Below are 23,601 nucleotides of genomic sequence, written 5' to 3'. Positions count from 1 at the left end.
TTATTATCGATTATGTCGTTGACTCTGTAGAAGACGCAAAACTTCTGCCAGTTCACTTATACAACTTGTACGTTTCCAGAAAGTGTACTAAAATGTCTGATTGCAAATCGATACATCTAATACAAGTAGGATCAACGCTAGCATGTAGCAGTCAGACTCGTATACCCGTTGCAGCACAGGAAAAAGGTTCAACAGGACTGATTTATTTTCTTTCCAAAATGTGTACAGAATGCCTTATTAAATCAGGCAGTCTTAACGGTTTTTAGTTGATTGAATACTTATGTATTCACTTGTTTATTTACTCATCCACTTTATGCACCGCAAAATTTGGCATTCACACCTGAATCGAAAAGACAATAGTGTGCTTAGTCGATCTAGAGCACATTTTATCAAAGCAATGATCTAGAGAGACATTGACATTTTTGCTTGATATTTCTAATGCATTGCTGTAAGAGCTAATGACTTAAAGGTAATGTCGTATTGATTTATACTGGAGAAATAAAACCTTTGAGATAATCACTACCCCAAATACGCAACCGGAACAATCTGTTCTGGGGCGGACGCGAGTCATCTCTGTGATTTGGCATGAACTTAGGTAGATGCCTATCGTCATCACTAAGAAGGATAAAGGGAAGGTGTTTGTTGTCGTAAATTAACCATAACAAAAAACCAATACATATTGGGTGGTCCATATGAAATGCGAGGGGTTATGGAAAATCCAGGGACCCGGGATTCCTTGGGACAAAGAAAACGGCAATGACATTGACTGATTCTTCCAGCAAGAATCCCTGCCAGCCCACGGCGCGAAGAAGACATTAAAGTGGTGTGAGATCAATCATTCGAATTTCTGGACGAAGGTGTTTAGCCGTCGAACTCGCTTGATCTCAATCCTTTGGATTTTGATGTCTTCCCGATTCTGAAGTAAAAAGCCTGCTCTTTCAAACACCGGTCACTGAATTCGCTGAAGAGAGCCTAGGAGAAGGTATGAGAAATGTTCGCGCGCATCCTCAAAAATTTCCGAAAGAGATTGGTTGCTTGGATTGAAGCTAAAAGAAGTCATTTCCATATGTGATGTGTGAGAACTTCTGCAAAATTTTGTGACTACTGAATAGAAAAACTCTCTCATTTGTATTGACTGGTGCAAATGTGGATAGTTTTTCGCATCACACTTCATCTGGATCATTCTTTATACAAGAATATCATATCAATAACATGATTGCAAGAATTTCAAGAAAGGGGCAGTGAAGCGCGGTCGGTAAGAGGTTCCGCTGTGACTGCACGATCAATCTATGGTTCAAATCCTTCATCTCTCCATGGTTAACAAATTAGTACCAGACTTGTCCGGCAGAATAGAAACACTGACTTCACACATCGTCTAGCCCCCGCAAGTCATTGCAGAGTTGCACTTAAGTTCATAAACCTCAAACAAAGCCTGAGTTGAGGTTGAACGGGTAGGCTCATCCCCTTAGGGATTGATAAACGCTGTGCACGCTTTAAAATGATTTCAAAAGCAGCATCAACGCTAAAGAATAATTTTGTGATTTTAGCATCTCTAGTCATAAGGTGCGAGGTACACATAATTGGAGGGAATTACAATAGATCAAAGTAGAATGCACAGATGACAACTTGTAGTTTATTATGTTCTTTTTCCAGCAGTATGGAACTTTAGCATGACAATTCATTTAAATTTTCATAATATCAATGACAATAGACACATAGAGACCGCCGATCTATTGATAAGTCCGAAGCAATGAAAATTTGGTGAACACTCCTCGAAATCTCTCAATGATTTTCAATTTTCATTTTATTTCATTTAAATTTTCATAATATCAAAGATTTTTGCGTCATTATTGAAGACTCCAAAACACAAAACTACAAAAGACTATCAAAATATAGCGAGAAAACAAATTAACATTCCCAGTAAAAGCGTTTTTATGAATGCTGCTACGCTCTAAAGACGGTAAAGGAACTGCGATCAACAAGAAAGCGACGAACACAACTACGATTCGGTGGCTAGCGACATGATTCAGAAGAGTAAAAAAAAACAGAACTTTTTGTAAACAAGAAATTTTCATTCTCGAGCAAAGGCTAGCAATTTTCTTCAAAACCGGAGCATGATACCTTCAAAGAGGAGCCGAAGAAATTCTGAGAAATTTCTGCAGAAATTGACTCAGAATCATTTGAAGTTCCGTTGTCAATTTGTAAATCCATATTCGTAGAACGTATTGCCACTAATTGGCAGCAAGTAGCTGCGCTAAAAGCACTACTACTTCACACATCGGTTTAGTCTGGTCAAAACTTTTTCTTTTTTCTTTCTCTGAAGCCTAGTACTGCTTTATAATGCGCTCGATGTATTATAGTAAGCGGAAACTGTGGTTGCCAATGAGGTGAGTATCTTACTCGTAGTTGCAGTCTGACTGCAACCAGCTAGGGTCCCACCTCGTTTTCAACCGCTAGCTCCCTCACGCTGTTACGAGCGAGTGACAGCAGTTTACGCAAGTGCAACAGGCTTCAGGGTTTTTTTTTTGATCCAGCTATACCAAAGTGGAACGAACAAAAATCTGTGACGGAGACAGCGCGCACACATACATAACACCTTGAGAATATCCTTCCGCATGCAGAGGAATTCTTTAACGTGGGCGAAGGAAAAAGTTCAAAAATTTTAAATTTTCAATCAAACATGAGCAGCGAAAAGGTGTTGTGTAAATATCTCTGGGATTTCTCATTTTGATTTTTTTCGAAAACTCTACCGGTACATAAAATCGAGTTCTCAGCTTCCCACATGAAGCTTGGAAATTCAGGCATAAGGCATCTATGAATTAAAAGAAAATTTCAAAATTTCAAATTCCTAATGAAGACCCTGCTCGACTCAAATTTGTCGTGTTTACTTTACATAGATTAGCATTTGCACATTCTTCAGTCAAACAAAAAATGTGACTGATATATTCACTCGGATGGGCTGGACCGGTTACTCACGAATTCTTAGTTCTTCACGTGAGGGTTGGAAATTCAGGCATAAAACATTCACGAATTGGAAAAAAGCCATTTTTGTGATGTTCTCGAGTTTTTCTGAACTGAATGACATTGAGATGTATGAGTTCGGGACCTCCGAAAATACAGGACGACTGTTCGGAGAGACACGTTCTCCACGAAAGAAAATAATTGCAGTTGCAGAGACCTACGGTATATGCATTTCGTTGCTTAGATTCTTGTGAATGAGGTATCTTATGCATATATCCTCAGCGAAATGGAATTTAGTTCATATTCAATGAAATGAAATTTAGTTTCTTAGAAATGGTGCATTTCTAACAAACTAAATTAACGCTCTCGATTTGTTTGCGTCATATATGTTTGTCTGTGGATACTCCTACATATGACGACCATAGCACAATAATCTACAGCTAAACACTAGTTATCAGCGCTACAGCTAAGCTATGAATCTAAGATCCATTCGGAATTTCCATCTCGTCACTCCTTTTTTCTTCTTCTCCAACACTCCTAGATTCGTACATTTTTTCGTGTTTGCCACAATTACGAATGTTCATTGAACTCTCAGCCTTCCGATCATCACTGAAATTCACTCTGTTGTGATTCGCATGTTCGCTATCCCAGTTTGATCAAATGAACCTGAGATCTTTTGTTTCTTTCAGGATGCAGTCTAGTACCCGGTGGTCATTTCTTGCCATTATTTCACTTCTTTTAGTGGTACAGAGCTTCGCAAATCAGGGGTAAGTTTTTTTCTTCAGTAAATCTAGTCATTGATCAGCTTGAACATATGGTTACAAGAGAAGTTTGCCACCCTCAGAACAATCTGAGCCTGTGTTCCCAAAACTCGTTCCCGATAGATCATTCCATCAAAAGCCGATGGAATCCTCGGAGGTGAACAAAATTAATTTTTCCAATTGAAGAAATGATGCAAACCCTAACAAGAAATATTAGACAATAATCTAATAAGATATCACCTTAAGAATCACTTTCAAAGCGATGGAAGAAGTTTCCACCGTAGCATCAAAATTATGGCTGCTCTACTGCAATTCACATGGGCTTATCTACGTTAATGTTTTCTAACTCTGGAACCCGTTAAAGATTTTATACAAAGCAGCATTCAATAATAGAATTCTACTGCATGAGTGTTACGTAGGCCTTGAACATATCCGTCCACACATGAACTACGCTCAGAAGAAATGCTTCTCATCTGTATTTATTTCTATCTGCTTAGGACAGATAAGCACTGTTTTCCGATCTTGGCACGCAAACGAAAAAAATCATATGTTTTTTAGATATTAGAAAGCGTTGCCATGATACTTTGTTTAAGTTTTTGCCAAAAGCTACTTTTCAAATGTCATTTAGCACAATCATGCTCTGATCTTTATCAACTAGCTATCAACATCTCGAAAAACCACCAGCTAGCAAGAAATTGAGGATATTGATATTGATTATTTGTTATTATTTATACTGAATTATATTGATTATCTCACCACAAATATGTAGGTAGGGGTGTAGTTGTGAGCGCTATCACGCTCAATTCCGCCAAATAATCCAGAGAGAGGCGCGAGAAACCCCCAAGGTTGCAATTCTGTCCTTTACGCTGCAATCTGTTACGCCATAGGACACAGAAAATTTCGTCGTCGTTCAACCTCCGCTTTCTACCTAATGCAACTCACCATCAAAAAGCAGAACCTGCTCCACCTGCACAATCGCAGACGCGTTGCGGATTGCCCGTATTCTATCGTTGTAATAAGTTGTATCGTAGGAGACAGATCACTCAGAGCAGTCTCATGTGCCTTTTTTCTGGATTACTAGGAGGGATTGCGCATGACCTAAACCTCACACTCGTAACCTCTAACCCTAATTATTCGTTATGAGATCCCAATAAATGTCGAATTCGTGATACGCTGCATTTAACATCAAAACACGACTAGATTTGTAAGATTTCCCTGACATGAGATCTACTTTTTCATGGATTTTGTAAAAGTGATGGTTTCGATTGTTTTAATCTCACTCTGACTCAGTGGTAATTTATAATTTATCAAGAAGACTTTATGGAAAAACTAAGGAAAAGAACGCTCAGAGAAAATACGAAGGAGAAAACAGGGATTCAATTAATATAAGGTTTTTTTTTTCTTCAAAAGACATTATTGCATGCAGTAATGGCTAATGCAATATCAATTCGATACCATATCCAGCGTTGCTCGGGGAAAACCTCGCAAATGCCCCCAAGCTTTGTTCAAAACATTTTCTTTTGTTGTAGCTCGAGTCCTCTTAGAATTATATACCTGCATCATGGTTTCTTAGAGAGATAAACTAGAAACAATACGGCCAAAAGTGGCTTCACTGGTGCAGTGCTTATAAAGGCTGTGAGAGATTAACACCTAGACGTTTGCGTTAATTTGCTATCAATAATGTTGACACTCTCGTAGAAACTCGTCAAAAGCGTTTTAATTGGGAAATTGAGATGTGTTTGGCAGCGAATAAATGCCAAAGAAAAAAAAAAACTTCCATAAAATCGACATTCAGTGTGAAATAATTATCATTTCCGTGCTCAGCATTCGCGAATCCTTAGGTGCGAAGACTCAAAAGGGACATAAAGAAGAAAACTTTAAAAAATGGAACTAGAATCTAAAACGAAAGAGAAACTCAGGAAATTGATAAGGAGACCGATGGTATCTCAATGCAGATCGATGTTAATGTTTTATTGGACACAGAAAAATTGTGCATAGACATCAACAGAATATTAATGTTAGAGTCTATATTTTCTATTGAAGAGATTACCATATTTGTAATCAGTAATAATAATCACATTTGTCATAGAAAAGCCTTGTTATAGAAAATAGAAAACGAGGTTTTGTAAAACTAGTGAAATTTCCTCATAGAACAGCGATTTATGTGCGTACGAGTGCCGGAATTTGCTTTATGAGATCTCGACTACTACTAATAATAATTAAATAATAATATAATAATTGGGACGTTTAGTAAACTGATGCTTCTGATTCCTAGATATAAAGGTGCCTTGTTTTTGCAGTGAGGCTTGCAAACCATGACCCATACCCTACCCTAGTGGGGAGAAAAAAAAATTGAAACTGAAAATTCTGCCGAACTCTGCCTTTACTAGCACGCATACTTTGCGGTGGTTGCTCGGAAGCGAAGAGCCCTCGGCGCCAAGCTTCGCTCCGATCAAAGCACTGTAGAGTTTGGAGTGTTTTTTAATTTAAAAAAATATAAGGCGGGAGAAATGGTTACCACAGAAAGAAAACCACCGTGAACTCCAGGGAAATGATGAGCACTCAAACTGGAAGATAAAGAAAGTGATTGGCATTGATTGGAAACAAAATACATCACACTCATTATTGTTTTATCGTTATTGTTATTTATTTTCAGTGAAATTGATCGACTACTCGGAGCACGTGTAGAGCGAAACTGTTTCTTCTCGCCGATGGGCTGTATGTTCTTGCCTGGCAAGAAGTTGTCACGTGTTCGTCGTTTGCCTGAATTGGCTGATCAGGATCCACAATCAGAAAGATCATTGCTTTGGTTTATCTAGCGTTTGCACCTCATATTCGCAACCAAAATAAGACCACCTCAAAATGCTGAACGAACACGGAACCGTCACTCTTACGTCGTTCATTGGTATATTCCCTAACGTCACTATATGAAATCAATGTTATGTGATGTAAGCGATGAAAAAAAAACACCGGCCAATCCACTATTTGGCTGCTTGATCTCCCTTACAAATTCAGTAGAAGATAGACCGATTTCAAAGCGGTAGCAATCATTTCTGGTATTTTTCCCATATTTCATATTTGTATATTTGCTTCGGTTGGTTTTATTCCAATGAACCAATTCAGCATAAATGTTTGAAAAAAAAAATGAATGTCTCTCAGCAATTATCAATCAATAACTTTGAAATGTCATCGTTTAATAAGAAATTACCAAAGCAATCACTACTCCGTCAGATGATGTTCCTCGTCAGAAGTACCCTTGTTCCGCTACTTTTTCGTCACTCCACATCAGTTTTTGATCGTGACGATGTGTCGTGAATTATCATATGTCACATATTTTGTCAGTTCTGATCCTTTAGATACTCTCAAATGAGTTCTGAATATTAAAATCCATCGATAATCTCCATAAATGTGGAAATCTGCGACTTATTTAATGATACTTCCGTTGTGATAAGCCTACAGCTACAACATGGATGCAGAGACGAGCGAATTCTATCTGCTGTCATCATATCTAAAATACTGAGAAGCTATATATGACTTAGGGACGGATGTAGCGCAGTCGGTATGAGGTCTGCTGCAGTCGTTCGATCGAAAAAGTTGTTACCGCCAACTAAACCTTTCCTCCCCCTTCCTGGGTTCGAAAACTTGGTACCAGATTTGCCTAGCAGGGTAGGAGAACTTATTCGCAAACAACTGCAGCATCAAACGTATCTCCTCCACTTTTTTAGGCCTGGAAAAATGAATATAGGATATGTATATTTAGGCAAGGCATTACACAGATGTCTGGGAGGATAAAAACACTGACTTGATCATCGGCTGGCCCTCGCAAATCATTGTATAGGCTATCATGCGTTTCAAAACCTCAACGACTACGAGTTTCAGTAAAACGCAATCGCGCATCCCACGTGGATTGGTCGAGACTTTGTCCTTCTTTTACATCGGACTTATCAACTTCCTTTTCGTATTCAATAATATTACATGGTCATCCATGCTACGGAAACGTTTAATGGTCATATTATCCGAATGCAATGATTTCTCTGAGAATACTTGATTACACTTCCTCTACATAATCTCACGCAAGAACTACATGCAAAAGTCATAAAGTTTCCTACTTGAAACAGAAACCTTGTGAAATCTGTGCCACATCTTTGTATTTCTGGAATTAAAATCATTTTTCCACAAATCGCGATGTGGTCAAAATGGAGCACTCCTTGGAACGAACGAAAACGATTGGATATTTCTGTACAGGATCCTCAGTGACGACAAGCTTATTTGACAAGGAAATATCTACATCAACGTTAGCTTTGTGTGGTGACAGACCAAAAAGTTCGGATTCATTTTTTTAACAGAATCTGCTAATAAACTGCTCCATAATCCTCCATACAGTTGAAACTGCAGAAGAACCATCGTCTTAAAATAAGATCCAGTTTTCAGCATTGAATACCCTGCTTTGTAAATAGAAATTTTAAAAGGCAGAAATTGAAAATGTTGGGGTCTCTGTGGGCAAATTTATAGAGCTTGGGTGTAGGTTACATGTATACGCGAGGCCCCTTTAAATTCCCCATAAAAAGTCATGAAAAACGGCATGGGAAGTGGCATTTTTTCCTGTTCTGAAAAAACCTCTTTTCTCACGCCTTTTTTTAGACGAACAAATAGGAGGAATTGAACGGGTTCCGCACATACTCATAATCTACACCCGCAACTCTATTTTTGCCCACAAGGACCACTTCATTTTCGTGACACACCACCTTCAAAACATAACGTTTACATAACGAATATTTTAGGCACTAAAAGTGTTTCAGAGCTCACGACCTCAGCACCTCTGTTGTATTTTTGGTGCTCAGAAGAAACAACAAATAATAAAGAACGATCTAACCAGACTGCGCATACCTTTAAAAGGATCATAAAGAAACACCCACCTTGCTATTTTTGTCTTCCTAGCGCTGCATATGTCAGCGATGGAACAATTCATAAATAGGTCCTAACATTCCACATTTCATCACTATCCATGACATCAATCCGTCTGCATTAAATTACGTGTTATCGTTTATGTTTTGTACTTTCTTTCTTTGAATTTGGCTTTTCTTGGAAGTAAACTTGCATATAAAAAAAGCTAGCACGAATGTGAATGTTCCCATTGTATCATTCTTCATCATCTGCCTTTTCATTTCATGTAACCGCTGAATGCGGCGGATGTACCGCAGTCCGCAAGAGGTTTTGCTGTGACTGCACGATTGATCATTGGTTCGAAACCTTTCTAAAAACGAAACCAAGCCTTTCTCTTCGATGTCGATTAATTGATGCCAGATTTCTCTGGGATGAAGACTTCATACATAAGCTAGCCCCGCATGGGTTCGCAAACCTCTACCTTCTGAATTGAAGTGACAGCTTTGGCGCATTCCTAGTGTACTGCGTACTCACCCCATGAGCTTTAGTTAATCGATGGATGCATAACATCATGACCGTTACCTCCCTCAACTACTTCCTAGTTAGCTTATTGTTTTAGGCTGAGCAATCGGAATCAATTAAATCCGCATAAAACCTTATTATCCGATTTTGACGCAGTGCGTGGTAAGAGCGGTACAATACACGACGAACAGTCTTCAAATCTAATATTTTTATAACATAGAAATATAAGGAGATGATAGTATCCACTCCGTTTGATTAGATTAGAGGTGATTAGTCGTCTTATCACATAAAACACAAAATTGTCCGTTCATCCGTCCGACACAAATTCCCACGGTCAGAGATTTTCACCGTACATTGCACAGGGCAGAGTTCGAGTTAGAGCGTGTGATAAGATTTGAGAAACAACATTTGATCGAGGTAACGGAGTCGCATTTTCAAGTGTGCTGTAGTGAGCAGTGATGGGAAGGTGCGGAACATTTCCTTAAGCAATAATAAGATTGGTCCTCTTGTATCGTATAGTATCGGAAGAGACTTGTCTCTATGGGGTAGTCGTCGATGCTGAACACAGTTGTACGTGGTTCACTGACGATATCTTCCAGCAACAACAACTCGACTTAGTCAATTTTTTGCGCTTCCAATGTAAACCTCCCAATCAGGGTTTACAGAATGTGACCAAAACTGATACGGATACTTGATTTTATACTTGATTGTGGATATGGGGATGCGGAAAACTTCTTCGGGTTATTATCGACAATGTTAATATTGAACTATATTTCTTTTGTAATATTGATGGCAGAAACGTGACCTAACGCTACTTTCACCATTCTTTTTTACACATACTGATCACCAGTTTTATAATTGCCAAAAAACTTTCATTCTTTCTAATTCGGTGATGGTTGTGGCTTGTCGAAATTAGATTCGCTTCCCATGCTCATTTTTGTAAACTACATCGAAATAAAGAAACCAGATTCCAGATAGATAGATAGTTTTTTTTTTTACAATATGCTCGTGAAACGTTTGATCAGCCCAGAGTTGGTTTACCGGGAAAAGTTTTGACATTGAGAAGTGATCTAGATCTATCCGAACCTAACCGATTTAAACTTTTTTCTCGCATTTTTGAAAACAATACAACTGAAAGTTGAAAGGCAGCTAGGGTATGCGCAGATGCTTGCTCAAAAGAAGGGAATTTGGAGGGAGGCGTTGGCGGGAGCTTTCGGAAAATTGGACGAATTTGTTCCGTGCAGCTGTTGGTGTGCTAGCGGATGAAAACAGTCATATATAGAGGGCTTGTCAGCGATAGTTAAGCGGAAACTTTTCGCTTCTGAATGTTGTAGAAAGTCGCCAAATTTACTTTCAAAAAAAATTATATCAAATGATCCTTTATTGACGTTCCATATTCGGAACCATAGAACCAATTGGTTCTCTTGGTATATCATTTCTGTCCAGTCAGTCCACTCTGAACGTCCGACTAAAGCCGGGCTTTTTTTGTGGTGTTTTCTTCGCTCGCCTTCACTGATCAGTTGGTCAAAAGTAATCAAAAATTAATAGCAGTGACATTTTCTGTAAAATCATTGTTCTTAATTGTTTTCTTAAAACGATGTTTTCTTCTTTCTTTTTTTTACTATAAATAAAAGCGAAAAATTTCATTATTTTCTTTTTAAACGCGTCAGTTCTACATTTTGAGAGTATTCAAACTTCAGCTTCAAACAATCCTTCGATACAAATACAATATAGACACAATCTGAAAGTATTACTAAGTGTAATTGTAGGTTTTCTTCCTGTTTTCCTCAACAGCTATCACAAAATAACGTTTAACATAAAATGGCGTGAACGACATCGTCGTAAACGGTTGCAATGTCCCATTCACTTTTTACGACAGACAGACAGACAGACAGACAGACAGGCAGGCAGACACACAAACGCACACACACCAACACACACCAACACACATCAACACACACATAACATACATGACAGACCAAGCCCATTATTATATAGCATGATAATCAAAGTTCATGGCAAACACGTAGTTTCTTCTAGTTACTTCTTTACTTTCACACCGAGTTACGAATATGGAAAGAACTTGTCAGATTCAGCAGTGTAAAAAAACACTTCAGAAAGTAATGCATGAAAAAGATTAATGTTGACAACTACAGATATATTTTTTGAATGATTCTTTATTTCACTAACTATGACATGGATTTATTACTGGTGCTGATAAGAACTGATATAGTTCCTTTCAGAAACTATCTTGTAAAGCGGTCGAATATTGGTATTAGATTGGTGAAAAGAAGATTTAGAAAGAGGAGTATTAAATTAACAATTAGTGCCTGATTTAAGACAGATTTAATTGAGAACTTGAAGATGTACTTAAGGGAAAAGCTGAGGATCACTTCTATGATACTAAGCACTACTAGTTCTTTGTCGGTTGCTCATATTGTAATGTACCTCTTTTTTTTGGAATCAAGAAATCTAAAAACACAATCACCATGAAAATCTCATTTTCTAATGGGGGGGGGACTTTCCACAATTAAAAAACAAACAAAAACTTGTTTGTTTGGTAAAATTCGAGACAAATGTGTGAAAAGTGCGAAAGGACGATTAAGAAATACAAGAAAATGTTTGCAATCGAGCAATATGAGACGAGAAAGAATTAAGCAAAGGTTAGGAGCATAAGAGCGTCATGTCCTCAAACATGAAGTTTAACTGAGAGTGTAGGTAAAAAAAACTGTTCCTTTTTCAAGGGCAGTTTTTTTTTCCAAGATAAGATGGAAGTAATATACTTGTCATATTTCTATATCTTTTAAAGGCAGCATACCACGAATCTGAGGTGGTGCAGATTTCAGGTGGAGTATTCGTATACGGGATGGGAGACTACGGAGGGAGGGGTGATTCCGTCCATTTCTTCCTAATTGCCGTAAAAAACGGCCCGGAAGATACGGCTTCATTCGTTTTGGCACACCATTTTGTACAAGAGGTTCGATTGGAGCGCGCCAGTCTTGTGCGGCGCCGTATCTTCCGGTCCGTTTTTTACGGCAATTAGCAAGAAATGGACGGAATAACCTCCTTCTCCGTAGTCTCCCATCCCGTATACGAATACTCCACCTGAAATCCGTACCACCTCAGATTCGTGGGGTGATGCCTTTAAGCGCGGTCTCTCTAGTAAGTTAATTTGTTCCCTGCTAACTTTACTATCTTGTAGTGTTGGGGCCGCGTATACGAGTCTGATTACTACCTGCACCTTGTGGCCATGCTTTGACTAAACGCAATCAGCAGTTCGACTAAACGCATTGGGAACGAGTACAAGATATATAACCCGCACTGTTATATAGTGAGATTTCCATACATTGCAAAAAGGTGCTGCCAGCCCATCGCCAAAGCCCATAACCTGAAAGATCAACTGCCAGAAGGGAACATGGAATCTTTGGCAACAACCGAACAACCAACAAATTCGTTTCGTCACGTTGAACTGCCAAAGACTATCGAGTGAACTCCAACAAACCGCCTGTATAGACTTCGCGATATCTCTGTGTGCCCTTTGCCGCACTGCAGAAAACACGCAGAGAGATCGGCCTGTCATCAGCATCGAAAATTACACCATACTCTGCGGGGATGCTGAAGAGAACAAAGTTGGTGGCTGCGCGGTAGCTGTGAGGAATGGTTACAACAATTTAGTGGAGGAATTTAGCTCAACGTCGTCTACACGACTGCGGGTTTGCAGAGGACGTAAATTCTGGATCGTGCTCACGCACCTGAAGACAACAGTGAGGACGCCCTCTATGATGAACGCAATACGTTAATGCCCAAAATAACAAGCCTGCAGGTGGTTATTGTCGGAATCGACGCAAATGCAAGGAAGGGACTCAAACAGCAATCCGATGTGCTAGGAAAATGGTACTATGCAGCGGAGTGCACGTCGGACAATGGTGACCGTCTGTTCAAGTTGTGCGAACAGACGGGCCTCATCATCGCTTCCACGTTTAAGAGGAATCATCGACGCCATCAGCTCACGTGGCAGGAGTCAACCCTTTTAACGCCTGAAGAGCAGCGCAAGCGGAAGATGAGGACTTTTGAACTTCAGCTCGACTACGTTCTGGCGAGGAACATTCCTCAGTCAGATATCCGAAAATCTAGAGCTGTTTGGGACGTCGCGTTCGACCCTGACCACCGCCCAGTTCTTCTCAGCTGCAAGATACGGTTCCACAAGAGAACCCAAGGAGTTCCTCTTCAACGGAAAATCTACATGGCAGGTCTGAAAAACGATGAATGCAGAAGAAAATTCCGCCAACGTGTGTCTATTCATGTTGGAGTACGGACCAGGAAGAAGCTTAGCGATGCGGATTCCTTCACAAAGTGCATCCAGGACGCTGCAGGGGAAAAGCTCCCGGTTCTATTGCCGCGGAAGAAGTTTGCCTTCGCATCTGCGGAAACAAAATCCACATACAATTCTGTATGTGTCGCACGCAGCGTTGGTGACTTCAACCAGGAAAAGCGTCTTAGAAGGAAGCTGCGTCGTCAACTGCAACAAGACCGCGATAACGAGTGGACGTCAAGAGCGATGGAGTTTGAAAAGGCGTGGGAGGACAAGAACCGGCGGAAAGCCTATGCTTTACTAAAACAGTATGGCGGCAAAATGAAAAGATGAAAAGATTTAGAGAGATCACTTCAAGACCTTGCTGAACCGGCAAGCACCGTGAAGACGACGGGATTAGCGCAGAAACAGTGAAATATCTTCCTCCAACTGGGATTCGTGAGTTGCAAAGATCATCCTTTCAATAAAGATAGACGAAAAGATACTTGACTCGTGGAGACACGCTATCATAATTCCTCTCCACAAGAAGTTATCCGTCACGAACCCTAGTCATCGGGGAATCACTTTGCTGCGCGTTATGTACAAGGTATTGGAGCAGATTTTCCTGATCCGACTCATTAAACATCGCGAAGAAACAACGTGCAAGTCAATATCTTTCTTCACAGTCTCGCCGTATCTCCAATTTGCATTTTTGAGGAATTTTTGCCTCTTCATTAGACCCGCAAAGATGTAATGAAGAAAATCGATTTTTTGGAAACCATTATCGCGTGTAAAGCCGTGGTTTGTAAAACTAAAACGTTGCCAGGGAAATTTCCACTGCTTTCAGAGAAAGGACAAAGGATAAAGACCATTGCTGTGATCAATCAATGTGGGGATACGCCTACCCGTGTCACTGACTTGACAAATCGACTAGCCTCCGCGACTCATTTTATAGTCTAGACACGCGTTCATAAACTCCGAACGATTTCAGAGCAAGACTAAGTTAAAACCGATAAAATCAACCACAATGACGCTACTACAAAATTGCAGTTACATTTTGAGGTAGGAGAATTAATTATCTTTCTAGATCTTGCGTTTGAGTCTTGTTTGTTGTGTGATTGGTATCTTCGAACTTTCGACCTTGAAGAGATGCAAGAATCGTCAATGTATCTGCAATACAATAGGACGCAATGCAATAAATGGCAAACCCATTGAAACTACTTGCGGGAACCATAATTCAACCTTCAGTCATGTTATTTCATGAGAAATTACTGGAATGGCATTAAGTTGGTGCAAAAATAATGCGCGTTTTCACCCACTTTCGCCAACGAGGCACAAGTTTGCATATTCCCGCTGCATAAAAGTCCAAGCTTTCGGAGCCCACGAACTTCCAGAAGTCGCTGTCGGTATCACCTAGCTTTTGTAAGATCTTACCTTTCAGGCAGCTGTCCAAATGTTTGAAAAAGTGATAGTCGGTTGGAGAAAGGTCAGGTGAATATAGTCGGTAAAATAGTCTCGTAGCCTAACTTGTTCATTTTCAGTAGCGTCACCTTTAAAATGTGTGGCCGGGCATTGTCGTGTAGGAGAATGTTCACCTTCTGTTCACTAACGTCAGACAAAGAAGTTGGAGCTTCCAGCGCATTTCGTTCAGTTTTTTTTGCAGTACTTGTCTGCGGTGATGGTCTCGCTATGTTTTATGAAGCTGTAGTTGATTATACCTGTAGCACACCACACCAACCATAGTCACCATGGTCTTCGTCGGGTGCATCTTCGGAAAGTACTTGGGAACTTCATCCTTGAGCATTCATTGAGCAGGACGTTTACTGTTGTCGTAAAGGATCAATTTCTCATCACACGTAACAATACTATCGAGAAATAGATCGCTCTTGTTGCGTAGGTTTTTGTTTTTGATCAGAAGCGTTGAGCAGATCTCAAAAAGGAACCTTTTTTCGAGACCTGCTCAATTCATGGGGCACCCACTTGTCCTACTTTTTCACCTTTCCAATTTTTTCGAAATAACGAACGACTGTGGAATGGTCAACGCCTAGTTCTTAGGCAACCTCTCAAGTTCTTTTAACCGGATTATCTTCGATTATTGCCTTCAGCAGGTAGTCAACTGCAGAAGAGCGGCCACGACCTTTCTTACCTTCAAAGCTCATATACCCACAGCGAACCCTTTGGAACCAACGCCGTGGATTCGGTGGTGCTTCTTCCACCCCAAACAGCATTGATATTCCGAGCTGTCTCCGCTGCAGACGCACACAGCTCGAACTTGTAGAAGATTTGGTAAAAATCTTGCAAAAGAGATATTATGTTCTAAGTTTTGGTACCGATCAAATACTGATTCTCGTTCAAAATCACTTCAGCATTAACAACCACAACGAAATGCGCTACAAAACGCTACGCGGCTTTTAATATTAGAGGTGAGTGTAGCCGGAAAAAATATGTCGTGAAGATAAAGCAAAGAAAAACGCGCATTTTTTTCTACACAGTTGTTGCACGTTTAGCTTTCTGACGAAGGAACGAACAAGAACCAAGAGAAGTTTGGAAATTATCAACTACTCGTTTGGAATATTCCTTCATCCGTAGGTATGCCGCTGCTGACCACTTAATATAAAGAAGTAAGCTAAACAGCTGCTAAAAGGCTCTTATGTGCAAGTTTGTCTATTTCTGTAATTTATTAGAGTAATGGGGTCATTGTAACCTCATCACCCTAACGTCATCTAATTTAGGGGTGGGTGTAGTAGGTAAGAGGTTCCGCTCTCTGCACGACCACGACCAGAGATTTGAAACCGCTCTGGTGCTCACCAAGCGCTTCATCCCTCCAGGGTCTGTAAATTGGTACCAGACTTGTCTGGGAGGGTAAAAACACTGACTTGACACATAGGCTAGCCCCCGCAAGTCATTATATGCCAGTTACACGTTCGTAAACCTGTAACGATTCTGAATTGAAGTGAACGTAGTGGCGCATCCCAAGCGGATTGAGTAACGCCAGACACTATGCTTTAACCTTTAATGGGCTCATTGTGACCTAAATCCTCATAATCTAAGAGAAAGAAAAGTTTGAAAGAAATATAGCGCTGGCGCTTGATTATTTTCACTCTCTTGTTATAAAGGGGAGCAATTTCTTGATGCCATTTTAGTGCTAATTATATTTCATATTGAGTTAAAGCTACCATTTCTTGTATACAAGTGGAATATCTAATCTATTTAATGATTTAGAAAAACTAGTAAAGAAGGGACTAGTGAAAGTGTGCAAAAAATTCTTGTTTGGCAGGTTTGAGAGGTGTGTTGCGATCCAACAAACTGTAGTCAGAGATGGAAACCTCAGATTGCGAATCTAGTCTTTTTATTTCAAAAATCTGAATAATTTAATTGACTGATGATGCCTCATGCTTAGATGGAAAACTGACCAACATCTTCTAGAAAGGAGGTGTTTTTTTTTTATTTAGTGAAAATCAGTCTTAAATAGTCCTTAAAGTTTTCGGTTCTCAAATACATTTCAGTCGACCAAAGTCAACCTCTCAAACCCAATCAAATTCTGTCACGCGCTGATTGTAGTTCTCTTTTTGAAAATACGTGTCTTGAAGGAAAATTAACCAGGAATTGAGGTAAGGCTCTCTATTTTCCTGTAATTTTTCACGAGGGTTTACAGCTCCAGCTGATAACAGGTTATTTTGACTTAATCTTCGGGCTCGTATAAACGCCTGCCTCAGTTATCCGTACCTAGGCGTGTAGCCCATGAACACAGCGGTGAAAACATTCTCGATCCACAGCAAGAGCTCGCGACGATATCCATACATTCGCCATTGTTCCATATTCTGTCAGACTTGGTGTCTCGTGTGAACTGTCTATAGACACCGAATGACTCGAGTATCTCAGAGTGTTGTTACTAAAGATTCCACGCCCCTCTTGGTAATCGACCTATTTGGGTTAGACGTTAGCGGTGTGCAACAGCATCTTTTTGCAATATTTGGGTAGCTCCCCCTAGAAAACTGTGCAAGTTACATACCTCGTACATTCTCAGAGCGTATATTCAAATCCCTCATTGCATCTGGTATAAGCAGCGGCACAGCCGCCAGGTATCATTCAAACTCGTATTCGCGGCCCCACAGGTTCTCAAAATTTCTTTCATAGGGCGTTAAAAAATATTATCCAGGCAGAAAGCGTCTCTTAAATAACTAGACAGCTGTTTTTCCTCTACAAGGTTGTAAAAGATTAGAGCCAAGAAATTACAAAAATAGTCGAGATCATAGATCCGGCTGATTACAGCTTCTTAAAAATTTGTTTTGTGAAGCGTTGAAAAATATTATGCAGACAGAGGTGAAAAAATCTCCCAAAACACGTTAATGCTGTTTTCACTCTAGAAGATTGTAATAGATCACAGCCAGGAAGTTACAAAAACAGTCCGCTTCACTGATCCTTGTGATTACAGGTTCTTAAAATTTCCTTTATGAAGCGTTAAAAAGTACTGTGCATACAGAGGTGAAAACGTCCTTCAAACTACTGGTCTTTGAATTTCAGAAATAAGAAAGCCGTGCGCATGTACCTCGTCGGGTCTGGATTTCGGTCCCCTCATTTTGCAAATTAAAATAGCACAAATGCAAGCGTACGAATTAGAAATAAAAGGATAAAAAAAGATAAAGTCACTAGTATGAATCCACTTTGGATGCACCAACGCGTTTTTCTGCAATTCGTAACCGCTGAGGTTTTGGAACGCGTGTTGGCCTATACAATGACTTGTAGGGGCCAGCCAATGATCAAGTTAGTGTTTTTATCCTCCCAGACAAGCTTGTACCAATTTATCGACCCCGAAGGAGAGGCTTGGTTTGCACTAAGGCGGTTTCGAACCATCGATCGTGTGGCTACAACGGATCTCTAACCGACTGCGCCACAAGCACTTCTAGTAGAAATAAGTGATTTATAATAGTAACAAATAAACCATGAACCACTTGTTTTAGTTGTTTTAGTTTTAGTCGGCCTGGTAATGTATTGTCTTGAAGAATAAGTAATGAACTTAAATTTATGATTTCTTATTTTGCCGCCCTTATTTAGTGATACTTTATTTGTGGTCTGAAAATGTGGCCTGTGTCCATACATGCGATAGTCGGAGCTGGTGCTCCGACCCTCTTCATTTTTGGACGGTTGACGAAGAGATCCTCATCACTTGAGCTGCATACCATGAGCAGAACCCAATTCACCTGAGAAGGTTCTGACTCCTCCTTATCGCACCTACTCTTGTGTGGACAACCTTATTATTCTTGAAAATCTCAAAATGCTCGATTTCGGTTTCTGATACCATGCATATCCCATCACACTCCTAAGCTAGTTACAAAGATCCCCTCGATATCTTTCCAAGTACAAACAAAAAAAAAACAAATTAACCAGTCTCACCGACCAGTGGGGCTGGTGAGAAACCTTAGATTGTCACCTACAACAGATGAAATCTACACACTGTGCACTCGTTGTCTAGATATTGTTGAGGATCTCCATGTTGGAAAATCTTGTAGGTCATAGGGAGCTACGAGGGGCACCTAGTCATTAGTAAAAGATGCGCGGCACTAGTGTAAGAAGTCCGACTGTGATTGCACGATCGAGCGAGTGTTCGAAACCCTAGTGGTCCCACCCAAGCCCTTCATCCCTCCAGTGTCGATAAGTTGGTACTAGAATCGTCTGCGAGGATAAAAACACTGACCTAATATAAATGCTTAACTTTGAAAAGCCACTGCATAGGTTAGGACGAGTTTATGAACCTCAACGATCCCAAACTGCAGTAAAAACGCCTTGGAGCACCATAAGCGGATAAACCAAAGACTTTGTCCTTTGTTTAATAGATAAGCACTTATTTTTGCTCTACGTGAACGGATTCCCCCCGACAAAAATCGAGAGTGCCTTTAATGCTCTCCTAGCAGATTTACCTTTTCCGTAAACCAAAATCGTACACTTTCTTGTTTTTATTTCCACTTGCTTATTTAAATCACTTTTCTCATTTTTCTGCTGTCCCAATGGCTGCACCACACATTTGAAGCATTCTGGATTTCCGTCGGGAATCCGCCCATCTAGGACAAAAAGGAGTGCTTATCTATTATACGAAGGATAAAATTTTTCGCGTATCAATCCGCTTGGGGCGCATCTAAGCGTTTTGCTATCGTTTTGCTATGTATCAAATCACCGTTTCTATCCTTCCAGATGATATTGGTACCAACTTATCGACACTGGAGAGATAAAGTGTTAGTTCGGGAATAAGATTGTTTCAAACCATCGACCGTACACTCACAGCCGAACCTCTTACCAACCGCAGTAGACTCATACCAAATAGATTTTAAAAGTTAGAAAATCCTATTAGCAGTCACCAGTTTCATCCCGTTCTTAAAGGCATCACCCCACGAATCTGAGGTGGTGCAGATTTCAGGTGGAGTATTCGTATACGGGATGGGAGACTACGGAGAGGAGGGTGATTCCGTCCATCTCTTACTAATTGCCGTAAAAAACAGCCCGAAAGATGCGGCGCCGCACAAGGCTGGCGCGCTCCAATCGAACCTCTTGTACAAAATGGTGCGCCAAAACGAATGAAGCCGTATCTTTCGGGCCGTTTTTTACGGCAATTAGGAAGAAATGGGCGGAATCACCCCCCCCCCCCTCTCCGTAGTCTCCTATCCTGTATACGAATACTCCACCTGAAATCTGCACCACCTCAGATTCGTGGGGTGATGCCTTTAAAGTCACCATACCACGAATTTGACCTGGTGAGGGAAATCACAGGAAAAGGTAGGGATTAGGTTGTAAACTGCGGGATCCGGGGTGGTTCCGCGCATCTCCTCCTAACAAACGTGAAAAGACGCCCCCAGTTGCAACTTCAATTTGCGCCACCTTTGTGCACGCGCCTCATCCACGTGCGAGCGGTATTCGGTAGATGAGGTCTTCTTACCATCCTATTCAAATAAAATTAATGAGTATGCTGATGAGGACACCGGAAAGTGTACACAGAGGATCATTCTAATATGACTCGTAGTATGCTGCCTTCAAAGCTTAGTATTCAAACATTATTATGAGTCTCTTCTTATCGGAAAAGTAAACCTGGATATGTATTAAAAATGTTTAATTAATCAGTTGACATTGTTGATCGAAACTAGTCAACATCTTATAAGCAACATCATCAACTGATTATTGATACTGACAGGTTTTGAAGAAAATAAAAAAAGTGTGAGTGAAAATAATATTAATTAATTAATGATTTTTTCCAACTTTTATAATTTTCCTGATAATCAAACAGTAGCCGAAGCAAAAATGCTGAGCAATATAATGAATGGAATTGGCAATGCAATGGCAATGAAGATCAAAACTGAGATAAATAAGAGAAAAGACATTTGTAAAAAAATAATAGCTCGACCACTATTTTTTGAAGAAAAACTTAGTACAATAAATAACTAACAACATCATTGAGTTTAAATATACCAAATATAAGTTTTCTGATTTGCAACGAGAGTAGTTGGCTAAAATATTTTTAAAATGATAGAGGTGATATTATACGCTCTTAATAACGTATGCAGAAAATTCTTTTTGGTTGTTTTTTTTTTTGGTTTCCAATGTGCAATGAAGCTTGGAGTTCCTCTTAGCAGAAATCCAGAATGAAACCGTTTAATTTCTTGAGGATAAGAACATTGAAGTCAAAAAGTAGTAGGTACAAACTAAGCCCTCATTCTCAGAAGATTTTGCAATTATGAAACTAGGTTCAAAAGAAAAAAACAAAAAGAGTAATCAGGCAGCTAGTAGCCGTGAGGATCGAACTAATCCCACAAATCTGATGAGATCATAAAGAAATGGGCGGGTCCCAAGAGTTGACGGATATAAATGGGAGTCTCACAGGCAGTGTCTGCTCAGTTTTCTCATCGTGGCCACGTTACTTCTTTTCTATTTTCTTCAGATTCATTCGTTTAGCAACTGTACGCAAATCCTCCCTCATGATAATGAGTTAGTTTAGTCAAGTACTAGAAACATGACTGCAGATAGCTACTAGACCCCCCAGAAAGCGACATTGGATTTTTTTCTCATAAACAGTTCAAGTCCTTTCCCCGTAGTTGCAACGAGATAGGCAGCGTCGCTGCGCTTTTTTTTGAACAATGAGATCCGCAAGGAACCATGTTGAATCTACAGCCAATACTGTCACATCTTGTCTTTGTGTTTCTGGAGAAAAGTACGGATAGAAATATAGTCTAGAAACTTCGAAGCAGAATAAACCCTGATCCTTGTCCTTGGTAAGGATGCAAACAAGAATTTCGTGCCATAATGTTACCTCACCAACGCTACTTGATGTGAATGAAATTTCTGCAGAGGGTTCTCTATGAACTTTTTATTTCAGAATGCGATATTCGGTTTGTTGGGTTCTCTTAGCAGCTTTCACGATCATGTCAATGACATCCGCACGAATACATGAAAGGTTGGTTATTCAATTGAACTACTAGAATTCTTTGTTTCAAAAAATAGTGCTGAGAAGTAATTTCAATTCTATACTAGTTTATATATGAAATTCTCAAAACAGTACTATCTAGAACATCTCAACAATCGACCATTTCCCTTTCGGATCACAATTTATAATTGTCGAAAAAAAAATTCGAGTTGAAAGTGCTGAATAGGTTACATTATTTACAGTCTTCTTAACCCTCGGAGTTTCCCATTTAACGCCTTTCTTAAATCGGGGCCCCAGTTTCTATAAAAACAGAAAATCTTAAACGTTTCGACACCTTTTCACATTTTCTTTCGCATATTTCATTAACGAATAGAAATGAATAACTTATTGTATAGAAATTATCAATCCACCATTTCACAAAACTCAATTAAAGTAAAACAGAAAAAAATGAAAAAAAGACATACATATACGCAGCGAGTCTGAACGCCCTTCTAGAAAATTTCTCAAACGCTTCTGTCTTTCAAAGTTCTACACGTTTCAAAAAAAAACGTTCGGTTTCTCTTGAATTCGAGTATTCAAGCAATCACTTTTTCTTCGAAGTATTCAAATTCTAAAAATTAGCTTATGAGTGAATAAAATAGGGAAAGTTGGTAGAGTTGAAATGCTTGGAAGTATATAAATTGGAAAATAGATGATCCCTATCAGCGAGAAAAGAAAGAAAACCGAGAAACGTTCGCAGATTTTGTTCTGAAAGTTTTTTCTTAATCTCTTGAAGAAAAAAATGTATTTCCTTAATTTCGACCAATCAACAAGGTTTATTACTGGTCTAGGCCTTACAACCCATTTCACATTCGGATACTGCACCTACCAAATTTCCACATCCAATGTTTTACGAAAATTTAGTTGAGTCTTGGATACTACCACAGATCACATAATCCCTAATATTTGAAAGCAGGTGCTAAGCAACAACAAGTCATATCATATTGCAGAAAAGGATATTAAATCAAGATCATCTTTATATCGACTTAAATAAATGCGTCACTCAAAACCAATGAATGTTGATGGAAAACAAATTTCAAAAACGTCAAGAAAGCGACATCCAAGCGATGAAACTGTTGTTTTTGAAAATTTGAGCTTCAGCTCTGAGACCTATGTCAACACGCAGATTTCAGGTATGCGGATTATGCGATAACACTGCGATCAAGTCGAAACTGCTTTTTCTCACCGATTGGATGTGTTTTCTTCTCCAGTGGTGTAGAATTTCCACGAGCACGGCACAAAAAACGACATGTAAACAGACGACATTAGTGCCTTCATGCGTGTCCTTGGATATATCCGTGTACTTGTATATAATTGCTGTTTGATAAACTGTGGTGTTCTCAAATACTCAGTAACATGAATTCACTGTTAAATAGCTCATGCATAATTTTTAGAGTACTAATAAAATTTTCATGAATGAATAATAATGAAATTGTACCATGTGAAGCGTTTTGGACACCTTAACGTCAACAAATCTCAAGTCGTACCGTTTCTAGTCGTCTTTTCCCTTTCGATCTTGTCCTACTGCTATGTATAAGTATTTTCTCGTGCTAGATGCTTCCCAGAGATGCTCAGCTGTTTATTCCCACTGAAAAAAGAGAAAAATCAGCAAAAAGAAATCCCCGATACTCGGCAGACAAATCGAACCTCCTTGTTCGACCAAACTCGCCCCGTATCACTGAAACATTTTCTGAGCACAAAAGTTTCCTATGAGAAGAAGGCTAACTTTCGTCAAC

At 39.6% G+C, this 23,601-nt stretch overlaps 3 protein-coding genes across 3 annotated transcripts; all 3 read left to right on the top strand.

The window, feature by feature from the left end:
- Positions 1-3,651: 3,651 nt before the first annotated feature.
- RB195_003553 (uncharacterized protein) lies at positions 3,652-6,541 on the top strand (the record flags this gene model as incomplete). The annotated part of the gene is made up of 2 exons (XM_013441095.2): positions 3,652-3,728; positions 6,379-6,541. 2 exons carry the CDS (start codon positions 3,652-3,654, stop codon positions 6,539-6,541), a joined length of 240 nt encoding a protein of 79 aa, XP_013296549.2.
- Positions 6,542-12,927: 6,386 nt separating this feature from the next.
- On the top strand, positions 12,928-13,773 carry RB195_003552 (uncharacterized protein; the record flags this gene model as incomplete). Its single annotated transcript, XM_064201253.1, has 1 exon — positions 12,928-13,773. One exon carries the CDS (start codon positions 12,928-12,930, stop codon positions 13,771-13,773), a length of 846 nt encoding a protein of 281 aa, XP_064057134.1.
- Positions 13,774-21,779: 8,006 nt separating this feature from the next.
- On the top strand, positions 21,780-23,134 carry RB195_003551 (uncharacterized protein; the record flags this gene model as incomplete). The annotated part of the gene is made up of 2 exons (XM_013441094.2): positions 21,780-21,856; positions 22,999-23,134. 2 exons carry the CDS (start codon positions 21,780-21,782, stop codon positions 23,132-23,134), a joined length of 213 nt encoding a protein of 70 aa, XP_013296548.1.
- Positions 23,135-23,601: the final 467 nt, after the last annotated feature.

The sequence above is a fragment of the Necator americanus genome, chromosome IV (genome assembly GCF_031761385.1).
Source record: "Necator americanus strain Aroian chromosome IV, whole genome shotgun sequence".
In the NCBI taxonomy this organism is placed as follows: domain Eukaryota; kingdom Metazoa; phylum Nematoda; class Chromadorea; order Rhabditida; family Ancylostomatidae; genus Necator; species Necator americanus.
Note: the sequence above shows the minus strand (reverse complement) of the source record. Positions and strands in the feature narration are given on the sequence as shown.